Source organism: Leopardus geoffroyi, chromosome D1, assembly GCF_018350155.1.
Source record: "Leopardus geoffroyi isolate Oge1 chromosome D1, O.geoffroyi_Oge1_pat1.0, whole genome shotgun sequence".
NCBI classification, from domain to species: domain Eukaryota; kingdom Metazoa; phylum Chordata; class Mammalia; order Carnivora; family Felidae; genus Leopardus; species Leopardus geoffroyi.
Window position 1 is genome coordinate 22,343,920 of NC_059329.1, and position 22,952 is coordinate 22,366,871.

At 49.9% G+C, this 22,952-nt stretch overlaps 1 protein-coding gene across 10 annotated transcripts in view; it reads left to right on the top strand.

The window, feature by feature from the left end:
* Positions 1 to 22,952, top strand: part of PKNOX2 (PBX/knotted 1 homeobox 2) — a 318,715-nt gene that overhangs the window by 285,014 nt on the left and 10,749 nt on the right. For 8 of the 10 annotated variants that reach the window (XM_045483350.1, XM_045483348.1, XM_045483352.1 and 5 more), the window contains 3 exons: positions 11,198 to 11,327; positions 11,781 to 11,878; positions 12,689 to 12,808. The exons of 1 other annotated variant lie outside the window; for it this stretch is intronic. In XM_045483350.1, coding sequence (XP_045339306.1) covers positions 11,198 to 11,327; positions 11,781 to 11,878; positions 12,689 to 12,808 — 348 coding nt within the window. The remainder of the gene's footprint in view (positions 1 to 11,197; positions 11,328 to 11,780; positions 11,879 to 12,688; positions 12,809 to 22,952) is intronic. One more of the 10 variants, XM_045483356.1, reaches the window with a different exon arrangement.

Here is a 22,952-nt window from a genome sequence, read left to right on the forward strand (position 1 = left end):
GGAGGATGAGGCAGGAGCAGAGCCCGCGATGGACTCCAACCTCCTAGCCTCATGCACTTCTCAAGAGGGCTTGCTAAGCTCTCCATGTTCTTGAGAAGGACAGTTTGGGGAAAGTGGTCCTTCCCTGAATCCCGCCCACCTAATAAATGAAGACAGTTTCCCACGCAACTGCTTCTCCCAGATCGTTTTCTAGTTGCTTGCCCTACCCTGACTCCTCTGTCTTCCTAAGGTTCAGGGCCACTGTAAATGTCACTTCAAGTTACCCCCCTCCCAAGAGTCACCTGCCACCTTCATCCTGGGGACCGGGGATGTGGAAATGGCAGCTATGTGTTGTAGGTGAGAATGGAGTTTTCCCTCCAGGGCAGCATATTTCTCCCAAACCTACGAGCTAAGAAAGCTGCCTGGTAACCACCTTTTCATCAAACTCACTGACATCTACGTAAGCCATAGCTCACCACTTTCTTCCTTTCCCAGTGAGTTCCCGAGTCTAGGACAGACACGTGGAAGGCCCCTGGAGGTTTAGAGTAGCCTATTCTCATGAGACAGTCGGGCTTGGGGGAAAGGATAAGCTTTCTAAGATTAATAGGTGCTGGAAAGAATGCCTAAGAAAGGGGGTGCCATTTTTATCTCTAAGCTTTAAGGGCCAACACACTTAATCCATCCCTCCAGGTTGGTAGAGGCAGGGGAAGGGTCGGGGGGGCCTCTAGAAGGTCAGCCACGCCTTGCATATATTGACAACAAGTATTACATTAAACCCACCCCAGAGGGATCTCTGTGGGACTTGACAGTGAGTACTGCATGGGACATGAGGCAAGAAGTTTATTTCCTCTTCCCATTGCTTGAAATCACCAAATCACTTTATTACAGATCTAAAAACAGCCGCCCAGGCTTCTGCTTGCTAATATTCTCTTGAAATAGACTCATTCCTTCAGAGTCTTATTGTACTTTCCCTTATGATCAAAATTAGCAAGAAACTTGCATAAAAGAGGACAATAATTGCTCAACGAGCATCTCGTTTGTAATTTATTAGTTTCTATTATTGTGGGTTACCATGGTGACGCTGCGCAGCCCCGGTGATGGGAGAGATGCAAGATAGGAGCTGAGGAGGCTGTGAGGCCTCACCAAATGGAGATGCACATTTTTATCAGTAATTTTCATGAAAATAATAAGTGAGGAGTTAATGAGATGGAAAGCCATCCTGTGGCTATTGTGAATTTTTTTTAAGTGTTGATCTAATTAGAATGCATCGGTCAGGAAAAGTAATGAGGATTTAGTGCCTCACAGAGATGTGAGGATCATATCAGAAAATTAGCACAAGTCTTTGGAAATAATCAGGTCCTTGGAGAGGCTCTGGATTTCCCCTCCTGGGCTCTCCAAGTCTACCTCGAGCGCTGACATTGGGGGTGTACCAGGGCAGTGGGGGGAAGAAAGGAGGGCCAGGGGGCTTAGCAGCCACAGCGGCCCGCTTCAGGTTGGGGTCCTGGGGCTGACAAGTTAGTCCGCAGCAAGCAGGGCCACTGGGGACGTGGAGTTGGCAGAGAAGGATAACATGGGCTCTGGGTGAGCCAGGGCTCAGAGATGCTGCCTGCGAAAGTCAGTCCTCCCGGGAAATCCCAGCATTCGGTGCCTCTGAGCTTTGAGGACGGAGGAGGGAGAACTTTGATTCCCGTCATTGTAAATATCAGATCTCTGCCCGACAGCGAAGCTGGCCCTGGGGTGGCCACTGCAAAAAAGCTTCTGATCTGCTTAGAAAGAGGAACTCAGACAATCGGGCAAAAACAAAGACAGCCAGAAAAAGAAGAAAAGACACTTAGCAAGTGCTTCCGTTTGGAATTTCTCAAACTTGTCCCTTCATTGCCTGTGACTGCCACCACGTATGTAGTTCTGACTTCAGTGGGTAAATAAGATAATTACACACAGGTTGCTGCCCTAGATTCCTACCGGTTCCCCTGTCCTGTCTGGCTAGCCCTCAGCCCTCCACACGCACACACGCGCGCGCACACACACACACACACACACACACACACACTTACCTACACATGCCTCTTAAGCTTCTGTTGCTGGATTTGTTGTCCTAAAGCTCTGTTCTTGTCATTCTCTGAGCTCAAAAGCTTGGATTGTCCTCAGAGGTTTCACATCCTATCGCCTGATATTCAAGGCTCCTTCCAGGTCCCCATTTGCCCATGCCTGTTTGTTAGGGTGACGCTTCCACACCTCTGCAGGACCAAACCCAGCCTCTTCTGCAAGGACAATAACAAGGCTGCTCTACCCTGGAGGCCTCTCTAGGTGCCCCATGCAGAAAGCATTTTTCTTGCTCTCAACTAACTGCTGGAGCACCATAGGCCACTTATATGTAAATATCACATGTGATTTTATCTCTGAGTCGCTAGTGTAAGTGTTATTCTCCCCTCCTAGATGACAGACGTGTTTTGGGTACAGACAGTATTTTATATACAATTATAACCCATGCCTGGCAGCGGCTAACCCAAAATCTTATGCATGGACGGCCAGTAAACATCTGTTGAAAGAAGTAAGACAAGGAGAAAGAAGGAGACAGATCAAGAGAGGCCAGAGGAAGCCAAAGGAGGGAAGGAGAAGTCAAAAGAAAGATAAAGGGGAAGAAAGACAACTCTGGAGGGTCACAGTCAAGAGAGGAGATACAGGAAGGATGAACATCTGCGGCGGGGCGGGGTTGGGGGGGTGGACAGGAAAGGGTAGGAGACGCAGACCGAGGAAAAGGGAAGCGAGGCCCCAGAAAGATGGAGACGGAGGCAGAAATGAGAGGGAAAGTACGGCAGCCACAGTGGGATGAAGGGACAGGCCAGGCAGGTGCGGTGTCAGTGCAAAGTCAGGTGCGGGGAGAGGGAATGTGAAGAGGACGTGCCCAATGCTATCCAGGTCGGACTCCCGTCACTGTCTCTCTGAGCTGCTGGGGGGTGCGGGGCTGGCGGGGCCTTCCCGGGAAAGAGAGTCTCCACTGCCAAGAGACTTTTCAGGAGAGGAGGCAGACGTCAGGGCATGGGAGCCAGTATGGGAGAGAAGAGAGAAAAGAGAGAAAAGGAGTGTCTGGTGTGGGTGCGTGTGTGTGTGTGTGTGTGTGTGTGTGTGTGGGTGTGTGTGTATGATGGTTCACATTCGTCATGGTTCGACCTTAATCCCCCCAGCCTGAAATAGCCACACTGAGCGCCAGCCTGGTCCAGGGAGGGGTGTCTCCCCTCTGGAACATGATCCTCAGGACCAACATTCCAGCCGCCTGCCAGCTTTGTTGCAAACTGCTGGCTCATGGTTTTCCCTATGTGCTAATCATTCAGCCTGTGTTGCAAAGTGGGAGACATTTTTTTCTTCAAATTGGTTCCCCCCACCACCACCAGATGCCATACTGTGTCCCCATTCAGCTCTATGGCAGCTGGGCACATTCGCGGCTTGGCCTTCCATTTCTGAATGTGAACTTTCTCTTGGGGATGGAATCAGGGTAGGGAGTAGGGGAGATTGCTTCCACCGAGTGAGAGAGCTGAAACAGAGTTCCCAAGGAACTGAGCCACAGCTACTTTTTCCCACATCCCCAGGAAGCCGTCCTGTACTGCCCGCACTGGAATGACATCCAAGCTTCCTCATAGCTCCAAGCCCAGGCTTCCTGCAGGGGCAATCCCCTCGGTAAGGAGGCTCATTCTAGACTCCGACTTGGGCTTCTCCTATCTTTCCCTAGAAGGCATAAACTAAACCATCCCACTAGAGAGACCCTAACTCCTGCCTCGCTCAACTATTGATTTGACTTGAAACTCACCCCTCTTTCTCTGTAGGGATTTTAGCTGCAACCCTATTGTGGGGCAAATCAGACTTACCTGCGGATCTCAGCCACCAAGCATTTGGGGGGCTCTTACTGCATGCACTGTGCTAGGTCCTGTGAGAGCATAAGTGAATTGTCCAGAAGGAGCTCCCAACCTCAGTGTGAGGGAGCTGTGAGCCACACCTGAGGATCCTGATCAGTTATATGAGCTATAGAAGGCTCCAGGTCAAGTAAACATTGAGGAAGGCAGGAAAGGAGCAGCTGGAGACAGAGCCACAGGAAGCGGTCTGGATCGAACAAACCACATGTGTGGCTGCAGGTTGCCCCAGCCATCACTCGGCCTCCTTCCTCCTGCCCTGGGAAGGCCTGGGCCCAGCCTGCACACCCTCAGGGCCAGGGTCTGTTCCTGCCAGAGGCAGAATGATCAAACCTCAGCATATGGATTAGATAGGCCAGCAGAAGGATTTCGCCCATTGTCATTGGAGAAATTGGAGATTCACTGGCCCTTGGAGGACTTCCTGGAGGAGGGAGATGGGGGGGGGGTGCTATCTGGGAACTCTAAAAGTGAGCGTTCCCTATGTAGAGAGAAGTCTGGGAGATGGTAAGGAACAGAGACAGCCTTTCAGAATCCCTGGAGAGAAGCTGGTAGAGGAGAAGAGGCCATTCATTCCCACATCATGCATCTGTTCAAGCCTATTGAGCCTGCTGAGTTCCAAGGATATCAAAGTGGATATGGGATAATCTCTGACCTCCAAATGTCATAATGGAGTATCTTGCAGCCAAGTTGTAGGGGGTTATGCTTTGAGGCTGATAATGATGGCCAATCTCCAAAGATGTGAGAGGTAATGGAGAATGTGGGCGATGGGATAAGGACTGAAAACATGTTGGAGGCAAATTAATTGAGTAGCCTCTTATGCTGCTCCAAGAAGATCTGGCAGAAAAAGGGGAAAATGTCAACATTTATTGAGCCTCCCCCACATCTCAGGCACAGTAGGTACTAGGTGCTTTACATATATTATCTTATTGACTCCTCACAACAAGGCCACAAGGAGCACATTATTTTCTCCATTTTCTCCCCCAAGGAAAGAGAAGCTCAGAGAAGTTAAGATACTGGCTTAAGGTCACACACCTAATAAACAGCAGAGGCTGAGATGGGCTACTCCCAAGTCTATGTTCTACCTGTTAAAATCACTCCCTTTACCTTTTTTCCTGACACCTATGAAGACCCAGAGGTCCTGGGCCCTGGAGAGGGAGAGGTGACCCCACTTAACTGGAGAGCAGGGATTTGAACACTAGAGAGGAAGAAACTAATTACTGGGAAGCAAGAATTTAGATTTGCTAATAGATTGAAAGTAGGGACAAGAGTGGTACAGACTGAGCCCAGTTCTGAGACTCTGGGCCTGGCAGAGCGGGTAGAACTCTCCAACCATGTGAAGTCCCTAAAAAAATAGGAAGGGACTGAGTACATCCCTCCCTGGGGAAGGTAGACTTACCTCCTGACCTACAGGGAGTTTGCATTTGCAAGATTAGCAGGAGGTCAAGGAGGTGGGGGCAGTCACCTCAGTCAAGCCCCAAGTTCTGCCCAGTGGCCAACCATCGTGAAGATTTGACCAGAGAGTTTTAAGGCTGGTGGAAATAAAGGGAGGTGATCTACCCTGCAAGATCACCACCGGGCTGGAAAGGGGACATCCCCAGACCACAGTGACAAAAAGTGGAGTTCTAGGAGCTATTCTGCCTCACTCTTGCCATAGCCATTAAAGCTGTGCTTTCTGCCAGTTCCTAGCCCCCAGCCCTCCAGCTCAGAGGATCCGGAGACCATGAGACTGCCCTCCCAGCCAGGCTAGTGAAACCTGAGCACTTCTCCCCTTCCGAGAAGGAATGTTCCTTAAGAGCAGCAGCTGCCACTTGTCCCCACAGGCCAAAAGTGCCTTTCCCTTGAGACTAAAGCCCCCAACAGGAGCAGAGCAGGAACAGGATTAGGTGGCTTGTTTACATGTGTTTGGCTTCCCTGAGTTTGGGAGCCCAGTTTTTCCCAGCCGAGGACAGGACTCTGGGCCTGCCAGAGTGGAGGAAGGCTGCCAGGAACGGGGTGTCTGGGGACAGGGTCAACCTCCCCACCCTCCTCACCCGCCTAGGGCGCATGCACACACACACACACACACACACACACACACACACACACACACACCATCCCAGGCCAAAGCCCAGTCAGGCCATGTGTTTATTGAGCATCTGTCATGCACCCAACACTGTGGTAGGCAGTTGGGGGGAATTCAAAGAAAGATCCCTCTTTCCCTCAAAAGATCTGCAATGAAGGCCAGGGAAAGAGGACACAGAAAGAGCACCATTATGCTATATGTCCACAATATCAGGCCAACAGGAAGCATTGAAGGAGTCAAGAGAATGGGCCATGGGCATACCCAGGGTGAGTCAAGACAAGCTTTCCTGCAGAACGAAGTCCCCGCCCCCTAGCCCAGGCCAGTTAGCCCACAGACCTGCCCTCCTGGGAGGTTTGGGAAGTTGTGGGGAGTGTGATCTGAGCTGGTGGATCAGCAGAGACCCCTAGTGGCCTGGGGGTGGATGGCAGACAGCTGGGGTGGGGTAGAGTGGGAGACAGTGCCCCCCCAGCCCACCGCCATCTGCTTACCCCCACCCACCCACCCACACATTCCTAGGGAATGGCACTGGTTTCTCTAAAATCCTCAGCTGGAAAGACCTTTGCAGCGTCATCCAGTTCGAATCCCCTGCTTTACAGGCATCCTAGTAAGATAAACATTCTGGCTGTTTCAAAATAACTTAAAGGACAGTTTTTCTATCGGTTTTTTTCCTTCACTCCTTCCTTTCTTCCTCCCAACACAGTTTATTCCAGGAATTCCTTCCTTCAGTGGAAGTTAAGTCTCCCCGGGGCAACATAAGCCCTTTCCCTGTTAACAGTGAAGACCCGTGGCTCCAGAGACTGACCCAGCTCCTCCTAGACCAACAGCAGACCCTGAGGTCAGAGTTCACAGTCATTGTCAGGTCACACATTGTCAGGTCACACCCCACCCTCCCACCCTCTACTTTCAAGAGTAATCCCAGAGACTTTCACTTTTTCTTCAGTAAGGCTTCCTTTGGCACAAATCATCTTTTTTTGTTCCCAAATGAGATTTGGAGTAAAACTCACCACAGTGAACACCGTGGCGCAGAAAGAGTGGCCGACGGCCCCAGGCAGCAAAGGCTTTGCAGCTTGTCCCCGGGTGGGGATAGGAGGCGCAAGCTGTCAGCCCATCTAAAGCTGCTCCCCTAGCCTTGCTGTGCCTGCTCCTGAGAGTCTCTGTGCCTCTCTGTGTCTCAGGGAAACAGCATGCGAGAATCAGCAGTGGGACAGCTTCTGGGGAGGCCTGCAGAGCCCAGCTCGTGAGTTTCCATCCAAGTAATGGGTCACCTGGTCCAGGCCCTGCCACTGCATTCCCGGGAAACTCTATGGACATTTTCAGCTTTGGGGCCTATTTCGTACTCTGAAAGCACGTCCTACTGCTAGAAAGTAGGAGACCGCACGCTTCCCAGTTAGATGGGATGGCTCCAACCAGGGAAGCCAGGCTTCTGGCAACTTTCCGAGGCTGGGAGACACCACAGACATGTTCCTGGTGGGACAAGGCAGAGCTCTTGACCTAGACAACCAGCTCTGAACCCCTGGCTCCTGGACAGTTTGGGCAGGGATGGGGGACTCTGGATGCGGAAGAACGTCACGAAAACTGTACCACATGTGCTCCTCACCTCTTTTTGGGCGCTAAGAAGGACACAGCTCTATTTGGGTCCAGACACATCATCCACCTGGTTTGGAGTCTGATAAGCCCCAAGAGGAAGCTGTCAAGAAGATGAAAATACTGTGTGCTTAGCCAACATCTTCTCCCCAAGGGGCTTCCTCTGCTCACATAGTAGCTCCCTCCTCAGAAAAGACCGTAGACCATTCCCAGGGCTTCAGAGCCCCCTTGTCTCCATAGACAAAGGCTCCAGAGAGCCAGACCTTGGGCTTGACCTGAAATGGCTGCAGTCAGGTCACAGAGCTCGTCCAAGACAGGGACGCAGCTCCAGCTCTGGAGCTTGGCCTGGGCCCGGGAACGTCTTAGGCAGGAATGAGCCGGGCATGTGGCAAGAACCGGTCACCGTGACTAGGTCGGCAGTCCCAGATGAATCTCCACTGCTGCTAAGAACCCGAGTGGCTCTAGGGACCTTCTAGGACAGGTTTTAAATCCTGACTCTGCCAAGCCCAGCTCCCCGGGTGAGTAGCGTTAGCCAAAGGAAGCGGAAAATGATTTATTGGGTGTTCAAATGTGCCAGGAACCTTGCTTCTGTCAAGCCTGGATGTCTGATTCCAAGGCACATCTCTCTCTCTCTGAGCATCAGCGCAAGAGCCGAAGGACCCGCATGCGAGGCACAGCTGTGACTCCAGGAATTCACTTTGGTTCTCTGGACCTCAGTTCCTCTTCAGACAAATAGAATAATCTCTCTCCCGATGACGCTATCGTAGTGGGGAGATTAAAATGAAATAGCATGGTGAAAGCATTGCTAATATTCGATACGTGCAACGAAGAGGTAGTCTCAGACCCACTGATCTCTGGGACCAGCTGAGGGAGGTTTCTAAATATACAGATTGCTGAGGGTCTGATTCAATGATGCTGAGAATCTGTGTCTTTAAAAACTCGCCAGGGCTCTGGCAGGTTTCTGAAACAGCTCGTATTTACAAATGTAACGGGTGGATGTTATTCCCCCACACCTCAGCGATGCCAGATTTTGCTTCCTCTTTTTTTTTGCCCAGCTAAGACGTGGCCAGCCCTGGCCCTGCCCATGATCTCTGTCCCTGAAGCTCTACATTCCATTCCTTTGCTGATATCACTTGGCTGCCTCTGGGCACGTCCCAGCCAACGACCCCAGAGTAGGAGGAAAGGGTAGGAAAGAGAAGAGTCTGTTCTCATGCATAAGGCAAATTGCCTTTAGTTACCCAAACTCAGAACCTGGCATGGAGGCTAGCAAAACCACAGGGCAGAGAACCAGCCAGAGCTTGAATAAGCAGGTGAAGCATCCAGGCTCCTCACCCTTCTGCCTCTGGCAAGCAGATATGTGTGCTGGTTGAATCCCAAAATACACATCTTGTATTTATTTTACTGATTTTGCTTGTGTTTCCCTAACCTTGCTGGATACTTTTTCGGGGGAAAAGAAAGTCTGGGACAACTTTTTATGTGTGAAATTCCCAAATACCTTTACCCATGAGGAGCACCGTGGCATGAATGATTCCCGACAAGAGATTATTGAAAAGTCATTTCCATCAGTTTTAGGGGGAGAGGCAGGGAGGGACGCCCTCTTCTTCTATTCAGTGTACCTTCCAACTTCACCTCAGCTTCAAATAACATCAGCATTGGTTTACATCCTATGAGACTTGTTGGCCGGGGTACTGGGAACGAGGGCAGGATCGACTTTAGATGGACACATAGCTGAAAACAGGCTTTGAGGGCTCCTGGATGTCAGCACTGGGCCAGACACATTTTATGAATGAGACTGAGGCTCACAGAAGGGCCATCATTTGCTGATTCCCAAGTCTCTCATCTTTCCTCTGGGGCCCATGCTGCCTCTGTACTTCTGGGGTGTGATTGTTTTACCTGTTCACCTTGCCTCCAGTAACTATGTGCTGAACCCCTGTGATTCCAGGAGCACCTCATAGCCCAGTTCTTGGGACAAGGTGGGTGTTCAGTATTTGTGGATGAAGGAGGGCTGTGTTCTAGTCCTATTGCTGCGAACCAGCTGGGGGTCTTGGGTGAGTCACTTGGGTTTATAAGCCTCAGTTCCTTATTTTTCCTCAGGGAGTTGGAATATGTGGCTTTTAAGGAATCTTCTTTAGGCTTCTGAAGGTCCGACTCAGTGTTAGATTTGAATTGCTTGAGTGAGGAGGCCAAGAGTTTGGCTCAAAGAACCTCTAGACCTTCCCTGGAGGCTGAAGACCCAAGCTTCTCCCAGTCCTGAAACAAAAGCTAGGAAGGTAGGGGCCTTTTTACCCCCTGATTTAGTCTATTTTCTTGACTGTTTACCCGTGTAAATTCTTACAGCTCATGCCCTGTGACTCCAGGCTTTGAGCATGAGAGTGTCAGCCCTAGACAGCCATCAGATGGGTCACCTGGTTCAAGCCCTGTCGTCAGATGAGGAACTATGGTCAGAGGAGCTCGGAGACCCACGCAGGTCTCGTACAACTCCTTTTGCTGCATCTCATTGGCCACCATTCTTGCTTTCTCCAAATAAAGCCTAGACACCCCAGCCTCTCACACACCCAAATCCTTCCTCACAAGTTCTCCCCACACCGAGCAGGCAAGCAGGGAGGACTTATTGCAGCCTTCGTGCGAGGCAAGCGGAGTCCCTCAGCATCCAAGGACTTCCTTGCCCAGCTGTTACATGGCAATGACGAGGTGACCGGAGTGCCAGGGAGAAAAATGGTCTTCTTATCTGCTTTGGCTACTGCAAAAACAAACTGGAAGGATTGTTTACGGGGAAAATGGGGGCTGGCAGGTTGATAGCACGGGGCAAAGGGAGACTCTGTTTGCAGTGGGATTCGGTGTTGTGAGCTGGAGGTAAAGGAAGGAATCGATGAAATGTGCAGACGGGTGGCTGAGGTTGAGGCTCCTATGAGATGCCCTTAGGAGGCAGGTTATAAAGAGACTAGGGTGGCTGTCTTTTCTTATGATTTAACAAGTATTTTAGTAGCCACTGTGTGCCAGGCACCTGAGCTAGGTGCTCAGGTTACAAAGATAAAACATTGGAGGCCACTTATGTGTGGAGCTTGGTGTAATAAAAAAATGTCATCATAGGTAGGTGAGGAAGCGAGGTTCTGGGGGAAGACAGTGTCAGGGAAGGCATCTGTAGACAACAGTGTGAAGGGTGAAGAGGTGGTAAGCAGATAAAGCCTGGTCCTCAGCCCTGGCCACACATTAGAACTACTTGGGGAGTTTTTAAAATGCCAAAGCCCCAACCACACCCCCAATCAATTAAATTAGAATCTCTGGGGTTGGAACTCGGGCATCAATATTGGAAATTCCCAAGTGAAGCCGAAGTGGGGACCACTGGTTTACGAGATAATTTATGTCTCAAGTTTCAGAAGAATGGAATGGCTAAGTGGGTAAATATTGTTGGTTGGTTGGTTGGTTGGTTGGTTGGTTGGTTGGCTGGTTGGTTGGCTGACTGGTTGGTTGGTTTTTAATATTGAGCCTTCTTATTCACCCCTTCTAGGAGGCCATAAGAATTGTCTGTCAGATTTGGGTCCTGGGAGGAGCAGGAGGAAGGGAGGAGGGCAGGCAAGAAGGAAGAAAAGGGGAAGAGGAATTTGGGGTTGTGGCATCTAAGCCTTTAGTGACATTGTCACAAACCACACACCTCCCTTACTGCCAGGACCTCCTGCAGAATTCCCCCAATTCCATGTCTGGAGTCTCCAATAACCCCCAGGGGATTGTGGTCCCAGCCTCAGCGCTCCAGCAGGGCAACATCGCCATGACAACCGTCAACTCCCAAGTGGTGTCAGGTTGGTGCAGGGGATTGTGGGGAACACTCCTGGGAGGAAAATGGGGTGCCCCAAGGTGGGGGGAAGGGTACTGTAGGAACTATCTTAGGAAATGGGAAGGGGTGTCCCCTGCCAAGGAGGGGCTCCTAGCTCGATTCCTCGACTAAAATGCTCTATAAGTTTATAGATGCTTAGCACCAAGACCTGATTGTGATGGTTCAGAACAAATTTGGGTCAGAGTCTCATGAGCCCCTCAAAACCAAATAAAGCTATTGTCCCTTCCCCCAAACAGTTCCCACCAGAGGCTCTGCTCTCTGGACCCTGTTCCCATCCCACCCACCCCCACAATAGGGGCTGAATGCCTCCAGAATACAGGGTGTTTGCATAGGAGTGCCAAGTGATTTGGAAATCCTGCTTGCCCTCACTCCTACCCACCCCCATGGCAGGGGACCCAAAAACTGGTTGTCTCCTCAGGTGGAGCCTTATACCAGCCGGTTACCATGGTAACCTCCCAGGGTCAGGTGGTCACCCAAGCAATCCCCCAGGGAGCCATCCAGATCCAGAACACACAGGTGAGTGTGTGTGCATAGGGCATGCACTTGGGCATGGGTATGGGGGAGGGCAGCCGTAATTGTTTACCATGTGCTGGGCGCTTTACACAAGTAGCTCATCTCATCCTTATTATTCCTCCAAGAGGGATCAGTTACCCCCAGTTCACAGATCAGAAGCTGGGTGTTGGAAAGGCTTTATCAACTCCTGGGATTTCACTACCTGGGATTTCACTCAAAGGATCTTCCACCTCCTATTCCTGGTCTCCACCCTGAGCCACTCTGTAGCTCAGTGGGATAGAGCACACACACAAGTGGCGGGGAGTAAGAGGATCTGAGGTCAGGCCTGAGATGTGACATTAGCTCTGTCATCTTGGATGAGTCGCCTGACCTCTCTGAGTCTTGGAGTTCTTATCCACAGAAGGGGGATTCACACCAGCTGCATAGAGACCTCCCAACCTGCAGGGCTCTGTGAGTGCTGACCATGATAATAGGTAGGAAGGTGCTTTGCAAACTGTGAAGTACCCTAGAGATGCTAATAACTAGTAGATGGTTTCTGGCAAATTTGTCTCTCCTATACCCTCCACATGTCCCTATTTCCTCTGTGTCCTCTCTCATCTCCTTCTCCACGCCTCTTCCTCTTTCTTCTTCTTCCTGTCTCCCATTCTCTGAGGGGCTGGTGCACGGTGACAGGAAAGGTGACCTCCCCAGGGCCCTAAGAATGAGTTGCAAAAGGGGGTTGGCAGCGAGAGCCTGCCGTCACTATAGCAACAGGTCCCTAGCTGCTGGCCCGCCAGCCTGCTGATGCTGATTTTTTCTCCACGTGCCCTGAAGGTTAACCTTGACCTCACCTCCCTCCTGGACAATGAGGATAAGAAGTCCAAGAACAAACGAGGAGTCTTGCCCAAGCATGCCACCAATATAATGCGTTCTTGGCTCTTCCAACATCTCATGGTGAGTGTGTGTATATTGGGGGTGTGGAGTCGCAGCGTGGGGCATGAATAACTCCCCCAGGGTCAGACTCTGCTGTCGTCCCCAGACCTGCACAGGGTGTGGCCCCAGAGAGAGGCTCTCTGATAGAGATCTCATCTTCCAGAGACCAGGTCAGATGGGAGGATTTAGTGGGGCCTAAAGCTGGGACACTCTCTCTAGTGCTTGCTACTGACATGAAAAAGCGTGACATCAAATGAGGGAATGGGGATAGACATGTTCTGAAGAGAACTAAGGACTGGGAAAGTGTCTCATGAAGGCGGTGAGATTCCACGGGGTCAGGGCTGTGGTTGCTACAGGTGGCCACGCACACCCCTGCCCTTCTCCCATGGAAGAAAATGATGATTCTCAGCTCGTGCTCTTCTGTTTGCCGGAGTCCTCACCACTGGGGTAGCAGTGTATGTGTGTCCCTTTTCCCTGTCCCTCTGGTCAGACCAATGAGGCACGGTGCTGGGGAATGGTGGCTGTGACCATCGAGTCTGGAGGGAACAGCCCAGGGAGAAATCTCCTTCCTTACATAACAACTGGCTTCATAAGCCTCTATGGTTGCTTCCATAAAATGGCAACACAGCCTTGGGTTTCAATGTGATGTCTACAGAGAGCCTGCTGTGTGCACTAACATGATGGCAGTTGTGTGCTGTATACATTGTTAGCAGCAGCAGATAGGACTTCGGTTGAATGTCAGGAATGAATCTGAAACTATAATCCCCTAGCATCATTCAAAAGTTGTAGCAATAAATGAAGACCAATGGCCATGTCTGGGCTGCCTGTGTAGGATGCGTGTGCATGCGTGTGTGTGTGTGTATGTTTGTGCACGTGTGTGTGTATGTTTGTGTGTGTGTTTGTGTATGTGTGTGTGTTTGTGCGTTTGTGTGCGTGTGTGTGTGTGCACGCACACACATGTGTGCACCAGAGTGGGAGGGTAGATTCTGGACGCACCAGCAAACTGGCAGGAGTCTGCAAGGTCTTGGCCTGGCAGTACAAAGACAGACAGAAGCAAACAAATACCAAGGACTGTCTTGGCCTGTGAAGTGTGGGAAAGAACGGGGAGTGAGGGAAAGTCTTTCTTCAGAGAGGAGAGGAATCAAAGGGATCATGGGAATTAGTCGGTCAATCAGCAACCCTTTATTTGAAATGGGAGTGCCTCGGAGCGCCTGGGTGGCTCGGTCAGTTAACGGCTCAGGTCATGATCTCGCGGTTTGTGGGTTCAAGCCCCTTGTCGGGCTCTGTGCTGACAGCTCAGAGCCTGGAGCCTGCTTCGGATTCTATGTCTCCCTCTCTCTCTGCCCCTCCCCACTCATGCTTTGTCTCTCAAAAACTGAATAAACATTAAAAAAAAAAAAAAATTGAAGTAAGAGTACCTCCAGAAGCCATGAAGCCCAAGCCTGGGCCATCATTCCCAAATATGGGCATCTTAGGGGCCCTGCCCTGGAAGTGCTGGGCCCACACACCCAAGGAACAGGAAGAATTGTTCAACGGTGACCAGTGAGGGGCTGGAGCTCTGCCTCTCCTCTCACATGGCCAGCCCCCAGCTCTAAGGTCTTGGGGCCACCCCAGTGAAAGCTGAGGAAGCAAAATTTGGAAGCACCACCTAGAGAACAACCAAGAACCTAATTTGGAGAGAGGGGGTTGGAAGGCTATGGGTCAAGGTGAGGAGAGGAGGTTGGAGAGACTCTAGGAACTTAGTGTTGAAGCCAGGAGCAGGGCCAGGTATGGAGGCCTCCCTCAGGCCTCCTGGGAGCAGCTCTGACTCAGTAGTCGAAGACGGTGGTGGGGATGCCCAGGCCTCTTGCCTGTCCTGGTTTTCCACACCATCAGGGAGCCCCGGTGGCCCTGTGAGCCCTGTGTCCATGCTACAACTCCCAGCCCCACCTGTGGGAAGAGGGGCTCCCTGGGAACGATCCATTTCTGTGCCCTGGCCCATCATACCCAGCATGGGGGCAGCCGTCCCTCTCCCATCCCCACCCTGCCACGGGTCCAGAGCTGGCTCCACACGTTGTGGCCCAGTGATGTGTAACTCTACACTATGAGTGTGGTTGAAGCTCATGGGCGTTTGAGGGAGCCAAACCTGAGCTCAGATCTAGACTCTACCTCTTACTCTATAACCTGGACACACTCACCTCTTGTGAAGATAACGAAGAAGCAACGGAATAATTGCCAAGATCCTGGCACACTGAGGGGCTTAATACACATTAGTTGCCTGTCCTTCCTTCCCTGCCTCCCCCACCCCATGCATTTTTGAAGACTGATGTGAACATACCTGCAATATCATCCCTGAGGGGGAGAAAAGGCAAGCATAGGAGGGGAGAGGAGGCTGCAATACCATTTCCCCTGCCCACAAGCCCAGGCGCCCAGGCCAGCACCTGCACTGACCCCTGCAGGCTCCTGCTTCAGCTACCTGCCACACCCCATTTGCAACTCGCCCCTGACTTAAGTCTTGAAACTACAGCGTCACCCTATCTGTCCCTCCTGGCTGTGTCTCCCCTCTGACCTTGGACTTCAGTTTACATCCTGCCCTTTTGCCCCCTTCCTGCTGAACCCCCCTCTACAGCTTAGGGTCGTTTCTTTCCACTCCATGGCCACTTCCAGCCAGACTGGGGATGGCGGGAACGTAGAGGTGGAGAAGAGGGGGAGTAGTCACTGAGCACAAAGAAGAGGGGGAGGAAAGACCCAGATCGGCTCTACAAAAGGAACTGGGAACCATTGAGAGGGCTTGCTGAAAAGCATGAGTAAGACTTTCTGCCCCACACCCTCCCACCCTGGACCCTCTCCAGCTCCTAGTGCACTCAGTGCGGATACTATTAATAAAGCACTTAACATTGGCAAAGTCCTCCCTCGGTTAATGCCTTCCTCACAGCGGCCATCAGGAGAGGACAAGGGAGTGACCCCTAGCCCTTTAAAAAAGTCACAACTCAGAACCTCTGGACCGGAGAAGGAAGGGATGGGGAGATGTTCAGGCTCTAGCGACACAGCACGGCACAGCTGTCGCCTGCAGGCCCAGTCTGGGCCATGGATCAGCCTGGCTACCCAGACACAGGTGGACGCACACACCCCCAAACCCCAGCTCAGGAGAGGCTGTGAAGACTGGGTAGGGGGGCACAGCAGAAAGAAGACAGGCTTTCAAGACAGACACACAGGGGCGTGAACTGAGGTCCTGCCCCCAGCTGTGCAATCTCTTGGAGTCTATTTCTTTGAAAAAAGATAATACCCATTTCTCATGCTTGAAAAATTAAATGAGATCACATGTATAAAGAGCCAACCTTGGTACATAGTCACATTTGAGAAATGTGAATCTTCTTTGAACTTTCTAGAACAGTGCAAGGATTTAGTCTAGGACTAAGAGCAAGTTTTTGAGACTCGGGCCCACAATTTGTGCAAATTAGAGGTGGACGGCTGATCTGTTGTTCTGATCTATAACACTTATTGATTTTGCCATCTTTTGACCCTAAAAATATACTGAAGAATACCGTTACTGGCCTGTTCTGCGTATATATGTGTATGTGTGAAATCTCCATGTCTCCTTTCTCTGACTCAATTGTAAATTACTCCAGGATAGAGATCATACATTACATCTCTCCTGTGGGTCCTAAAGATTTGCTTCCCAAAGTGTGTACCTTTATAGGATGTTACAGGTGTTGCTCCCAAGACAGGTTAAATGAGTTGGGGAAAATCTGGGTTATACAAAGATTAGCACAGTTCTTGATTCTTAGTGAAGGTGCAAGAGGGGTCATGATTGGAAGATTTCCCCAAACATATTTGATCACTCGAAGACCGCCTTTGTTTTCATTGTCACTTTGAGGAACAACTCTGAGACTGTAGCTCTTGGGAGATACAACTCTGCGGTAATGCCTATGGGCATAGAGTAGCTGTTCAAGTTTTAGGAAAATAGGGTAGAAAAAAGTATGAAAAAGGACAGATCTCAATATACAGTAGACGTTCTCCTATCCAGTACAGTGGGGACAACCCATTTGTTGGTGGCTTAATTGGAAAAGTTGGCTGAAGAAAGGAACAGCCATTAAAAAGATACATTTCAGAGGCGCCTGGGTGGTTCAGTCGGCTGGGATCCAACTTCGGACCAGGGCATGATCTCGCCATTTGTAAGCTCAAAGCCCCACATGGGGCTGTTTGCTGTCAGTGCAGAGCCCAATTTGGATCCTCTGTCTCCCTCTCTCTCTGCCCCTCCCCCACTCACACTGTCTCCCTCAAAATAAAAATAAAAATAATTAAAAAATAAATAAGAACAAAAAGATACATTTTATTTTGATGTAGAATATACGCACACACGTTGGTTTGCAAATGTCCTGATAGAGGGGGGAAGATCTTTTTCTGATTAAGGGTCATACTTTTACCAGCACAGACCTCTCCTATAGTAGAACATCTACAAATTCCATCCTTATTTAACATCAATAAGAACTTTGGTGTCTGGGAAGTAATCTGGCTACGGGATCTTTCTAGACTTTTGTTATGTATTCCAGCCTCTTAAATTTGCCTCACCGATCCTAACTATATGGCATTTTTAAGGAAATCGGAATCTCGAATCTTTCCAAAGCATTCCACTTAGTTTTCTTAGCAAGAATAACCTTCTTTTTGCACTTTGATGGTATTGGTTTACAGAATAGTTAATTAAATCACATGATTACACTAGCACGTATAGACGGAGTAAACCAGTCTGGATACAAACACTGCCAACTTCCTGAGAAGCAGATACTATTGTCTAATGAACATTCTACACAGTAGCCTGTTCGCCTGGAGCATCCAGGACAATGTGGACATTAGTTCACCTGGGTTGCAGAAGAGATGGAGAGCATATGCTAAATCCACAGTCTCGATTAGTAGAGATTGTTCATTAAAACTTCTGTCATAAATACTAGTCTTTTCTGTTGTCTTCTTTCCCTCGGGGAGAAGCTCGTATTCTTTGACTCCTTTCGTCCTGTGTGTGAGGCTTCTTGTCATTTCCACTGTTGTGTGGCATTAGCAGCTACAGAAATAGATTCAGATGAGAGAATGCTCCTGAACTGGGACTTTCCCCCCAGAGCCTTTTTTGCTGTGAGGCTGTAGTGAGATTGGGAAGGTTTCATCCATTAGCCGCTTGCTATTGGGTCCCCAAAGAATCCAGTGATATTTTCTTACTATTGCCTTTTGGTTGAAAGAGGCCAGACTCCTGCTGGAAGCAATCACTCCATAGCAAACCCAGGCCGGGGGAGAAACCCCAGCAGAGGGTCCTCTCCACGGAGGAAGGAGAGTAAGGCTCCGCTCTCCTTGCCCAGCTTCTGCCCCCACCCCCTCTTCTCGAGATCCTAGCACCCCTGGCCCTGCCGGGTCACTCTACTCATCTCCACCCAAAACATGACTGTTCTCTGTGCTGCTTCCACTGAAGCACTTTATAGAATATTCTCTGCATGCGGGGGGGGGGGGGGGGGCGGTCCCAGAGAAGAAACCAAGCCCCAGCAGCCCCTGCAGGGCGGGGGACAGATCTATGCGAAGCATCTTCAGACATCATCTCATTGAATCCACCCAGCCAGTTATCCTCATATCCAATATATCCTCATATCCAATATTGGATATCCTCATATCCAATAACAAAACTGGACTCAAAGGAGGGAACCTATTCCCCAATATCTCACGGGATTTGGTGGTGCCTCGCAGCTCTAATACGTCACCCACTAGGCTACACTGCCTCTGCATTGGCCCAAGAAACACCACAGCATCTCTGGGCTCCCATGCCAAGTCTAGGTGAAGTAACGGAAGCTGTGAGCAGAGGCTCTCAGTGGAGACAGAGAGCCCTGTCCTAGGGGTGGGGGGTGGGATGCAGGACTTTTACATGCCAGGCTTAGTTTCCAGACGCAGCGAGGCCACCTCACCCTCCCTTCCTTTCCTCTCCCTTCTTCATCCATCACATTCACAGCGCCAGTGTGGCATCCAGCCAGGGTCACAGTTGTGCGCTGCTCACAGCCATCTCACCCGACCCTGTGTCCCAGGTGGCTGCCTTTCCACCTGGCCACGCGCAGCTGGAGGGCCTTTCTCCGGGGCCCTCGTCTGAAGTCTGACGATGTCACAAAAGCTGAGAGCATAAAATGTACCAGCGGACTTCTCTTGGTGGTTGGTTTTTTGTTTTTTTTTTTTAATTGAAATGTAATTTACATACCATATCATTCACCCCCTTTTTAACTAAATTTGGAGATGCTTAGTATATTTAGAGTTATACAGTCATCACCACTAACAAATTCCAGAATATTTTCATCACTGAAACAATTTCTGTACCCATTAGCTACTACTGCTCCTGGGCCCTAGAAACCAGTAATCCACTTGCGCTCTCTGAGGGTTGGCCTATTTCAGATATTACATGAATGGAATCATAAAATGTGTGGTCTTCTGAATATGGCTTCTTTCACTCAGCAGAATGTAACCAAGGTTCATCCCTATTGTAATACGTATCAATGCTTCCTCTGTTTTATGGCAGAACAGTATTCCATTGTATGGATAGAACACATTTTGTTTATCCACTCATCAGTTGGTAGGCATTTGGGTGGTTTCCACTTTTTGGCCTCCGAATAATGCTGCTATGAACATTCCCATACTCTACATGATCCGAGCCCGTCCTTATCTTAGTGAGTCTTTGTCAGATCCCCAGCTATTCTCACCCACAGCACCGGAACCCTCCATGCTGGGCTTATCCCCGCTGGGTGAAACAGGCTGCTGCATCCATGGGTATACCGTGTGCCCTGCATATGGGCTCCTGACCAAGGAGAGGGTGTGGACATGAAATCCAGCTGTAGCTTCTGTGCCTTGGCATTATCTTCAGTTACTCAACAAATACTCTACATGTGCCTTGCCACCTTCCCTGTGCCTACCATTGTATTAAGCCCCAAGGAATTATACATCTGTTCCTGTCAGAGACCCACTAACAGGATCCGTCTACAGCTGACTTAGAAAACGGTGATGTCTCTTACAAACAGGAAGAGTGCGTGGTCTATGGAACGGGCATGGTTCTGGATGTGAGTGTCATACCCCTTCTACCTAGCCAGGGGTACCTGGGGCAAGTTGCTTAACCCCATCAGGCCTCAGTCTCCTCTGCTCTAAAATGGGAATGACAATATTCAGCTCACAGCATCGTAGTGAGGGTAGAGTAAGATGATAGATGTGACAGTACTTTGTCCTGATACAGACACCGCCATTGTTGCAAAGGCCGCCCATCTCCCTCCGGGAGTCCCCATAACCTGCCCTGTCTCAGAAAGAGCTGAGAGAAATCTTAACACTTCTAGGGAATCTGTAGGGAAAAGTAAGAAAACTTGAAAAGCAAAATCGGAGGGACTTAGAAAGACCATTTTTGTTCCAGAATATCTTGTCTGCTACTTTTTTCCTTTAACTGTGTCACACTATCTGAAATTCCACTCATCAGATGTCCACTTAAAGGTATCCAATCCCTGTCAAAAACAGATGCCTATAGAGAGACCGGGACGCCATCATTCCTTCACAGCTTAGTATGAATTAGTTCCAAAGCTTGCTGTTTTACTCCCACTCAGCTAAGATCCACTTCATGGGAGGAGTACCAATGCTTGTTAGTGGTAGAAAATGAAGATAGGACATTTTTTAACACAGTATTTTGAGGAGGCAAACCAGGCTGGCATGCCAGGGAAAAGGTTTCTAGCAATTGTTCTGTTTCTAGCAGATTCTTCGAGGTCCCTGACCTTTTGAGAATCCGATGAAAGTTTTATCTGCATCACCATGAATATAGTTTCAGGAGATTTGACTCTGAAGTCCCAGCAGCCAGAGGCCTCAGATTCAAAAAGCTGACCACAGGGTCACACGAGGGTCCTGGGGCTGGTGAGAAAAGGTGCTCAGAAGTGCCAGCAGGGAAAGGAAGGAGGTCCAAGTCTGTGCTTACCATCTCAGAATTTACTCAGGTCTAGTCTGCCGCCTGAAATTACAGTGAGATCTCTTGTTTGTCCCTGAATTCTGTGGGCTCCTTTCCACCAGAACACAGATCTTTAACTAAATCGGCCTTTGGGGCTAGCCTGGAAAGCTAGCTGTTAAAACAAAATAACTTGATTCTATGGGGAAATGTAATCCAAGTTCCAAGTATCGTATCTATCCACCAACACCTAAGTTTCAGGTATGAGACATGATTTCTGCAGTCAAGGGACTGGTCATTTAACTGGGGGATAAAGTATACACAGAAACCAAGAGTGGTCAACCCATGATGTAATCAAGCGCTAACACACATACACACACACACGTACTCCAGGGGTCCGAGAACGGAGGACTCAGTATAGGTGAGAGGAGTTTGACCATCTGTATTGGTCAGACACATCCGGATCAGTGTGCCCAGTACTGAGGATCACATTTCAAAAGGTCCTTTGGCAAGTTGTGTCCAGAGAAGAGTGGTCAGGATGGGGAAATGTCTGTTCAAATGACTAACAGGAAACGTGTCATATGATGATTGGTTAAGAGGACTGGGGATGTTCGGTCTGTAGAAAAGATGTGTTCCTTATAAGGAACAAGGGTTTTGGAGGTACACAGGCCTGAGACTGATCCCAGCTCCATTTTGTACTTGCCATATGACCTTGAACAGGTCAACTAGCATCTCTGATGTTAATTTCCTCTTCATAAAGTGGAGACAATAATACCCGCCTGTGGTGAAGATGATCAATAATATGTTAAAAAGCGCAGTGCCTGACAGATGGTCGAGCCCAGAGGTGGAGTGGACGTGGTTAAAGATACAGGGGGTGCGAGTCTTGGCTCTGACACTCACTGCTTGTATAACCTGGAGCCAGTTTTTTTAACCCCTCTGGGCTTAGTTTTTCTCATGCGTGAAATGTGAAGAAGGATGCCCGTTTTATAGATGCCTAGAAAATTCAATGAGAATACATGGCAGGTACTTTGACAGAGTAAGTATTCAAAGTTAACCAAAAACTATAGACATCCCATGTGTGGTGGGTAGCTCTTGTCATGAAGTGAAAGGCAGTGCTAGAGGCCCCTGTGTGACTTCAGAGGACAGTGTAGGCTCTCTGGATGAGTAGGGAGAAGACTTGAGTTCAACAGAAAGACCTTCTCCACCATCAGAGCAAAGGGCTGCTGCACCGTGTCCATTGCCTCCGCAGAGCCACGTTTCCCCACCTTTTCCGAGATGGTGCACACAGAAAATGACAGTAAACCAACTACGTTGCTTGTAGCTGGAGACCAGCCAGGGGACTCCCACCGCCCTAGACCCCACCAAGCCACCTTGGCACTATCCCTGCACACCTGTAAGTTGTTGGGGTGCATCGCCGAGAGCACTGGCATCAAGGACTCCTGCCCAGTCGGAGAGCTGGTCTCAGAAACTTCGAAGGCTCTGTGCAATACGGAGATGTTGGTTTTTAACAAGCCCCGCAGGTGATGCTGATGAACCAAGTTAAGGTTCAGTGGGGGAACTGGGACTTGGGTGAGGCCTGGAAGGGTGGCTAGGATTTAGGATTGGATAGAAAGAGAAAGAGGAGTTGTTCGGGTAAGAATTCTCTCCCCACTGACCATCAGTGCCCCCTGTCTGGCCTGTGATTATTGTTGACCAAAGAGAGTGACCCCTCCTTCTAGTGTTATGAGCATGAAATCCTCCTTTCCCCTTACTCACTCCCCTGGAGGATGGGGAACTCTGTGGCTCTTTGTCGTACCATGACTTGTCTGTCCCATGCTGCTCAGGCATTTGTACCTGTAGAGCTGCAGTGGAAGGTACATCAGGAGCTAGAAGAAGTCAGGCCAGCCATGTCTTGACACGTTCATCTCTCTGTGCCAGAGAAACATTAGGTCTTGGATTCCTGCCAGTGACGTGACACTGTTTTCTCACACCCACCCTTCATGTGGGATGGAGAGGGCACAGTTGAAGCTGCCCTCCAACTCCCCCAGGACAGAGAGTGTTGGAGGCATGCCCTGGGGCAGCTGTAGTCCCAGGGCATGGGCCGCACTGGCTGCTTCAGCAGCAGTGAGTCCCGGGGGAGGAGGTGAGATTGGTGGTCTCCATTAAAGATGGGACCTTGTTGACAATAGATTGGGCAGCCACAGGGCTGGATGGAGCCCATCAGAGAAGTTGGGGGGTGGGGGGTAAGAGACCACTGGCATGCACTGTGTCCCAGGA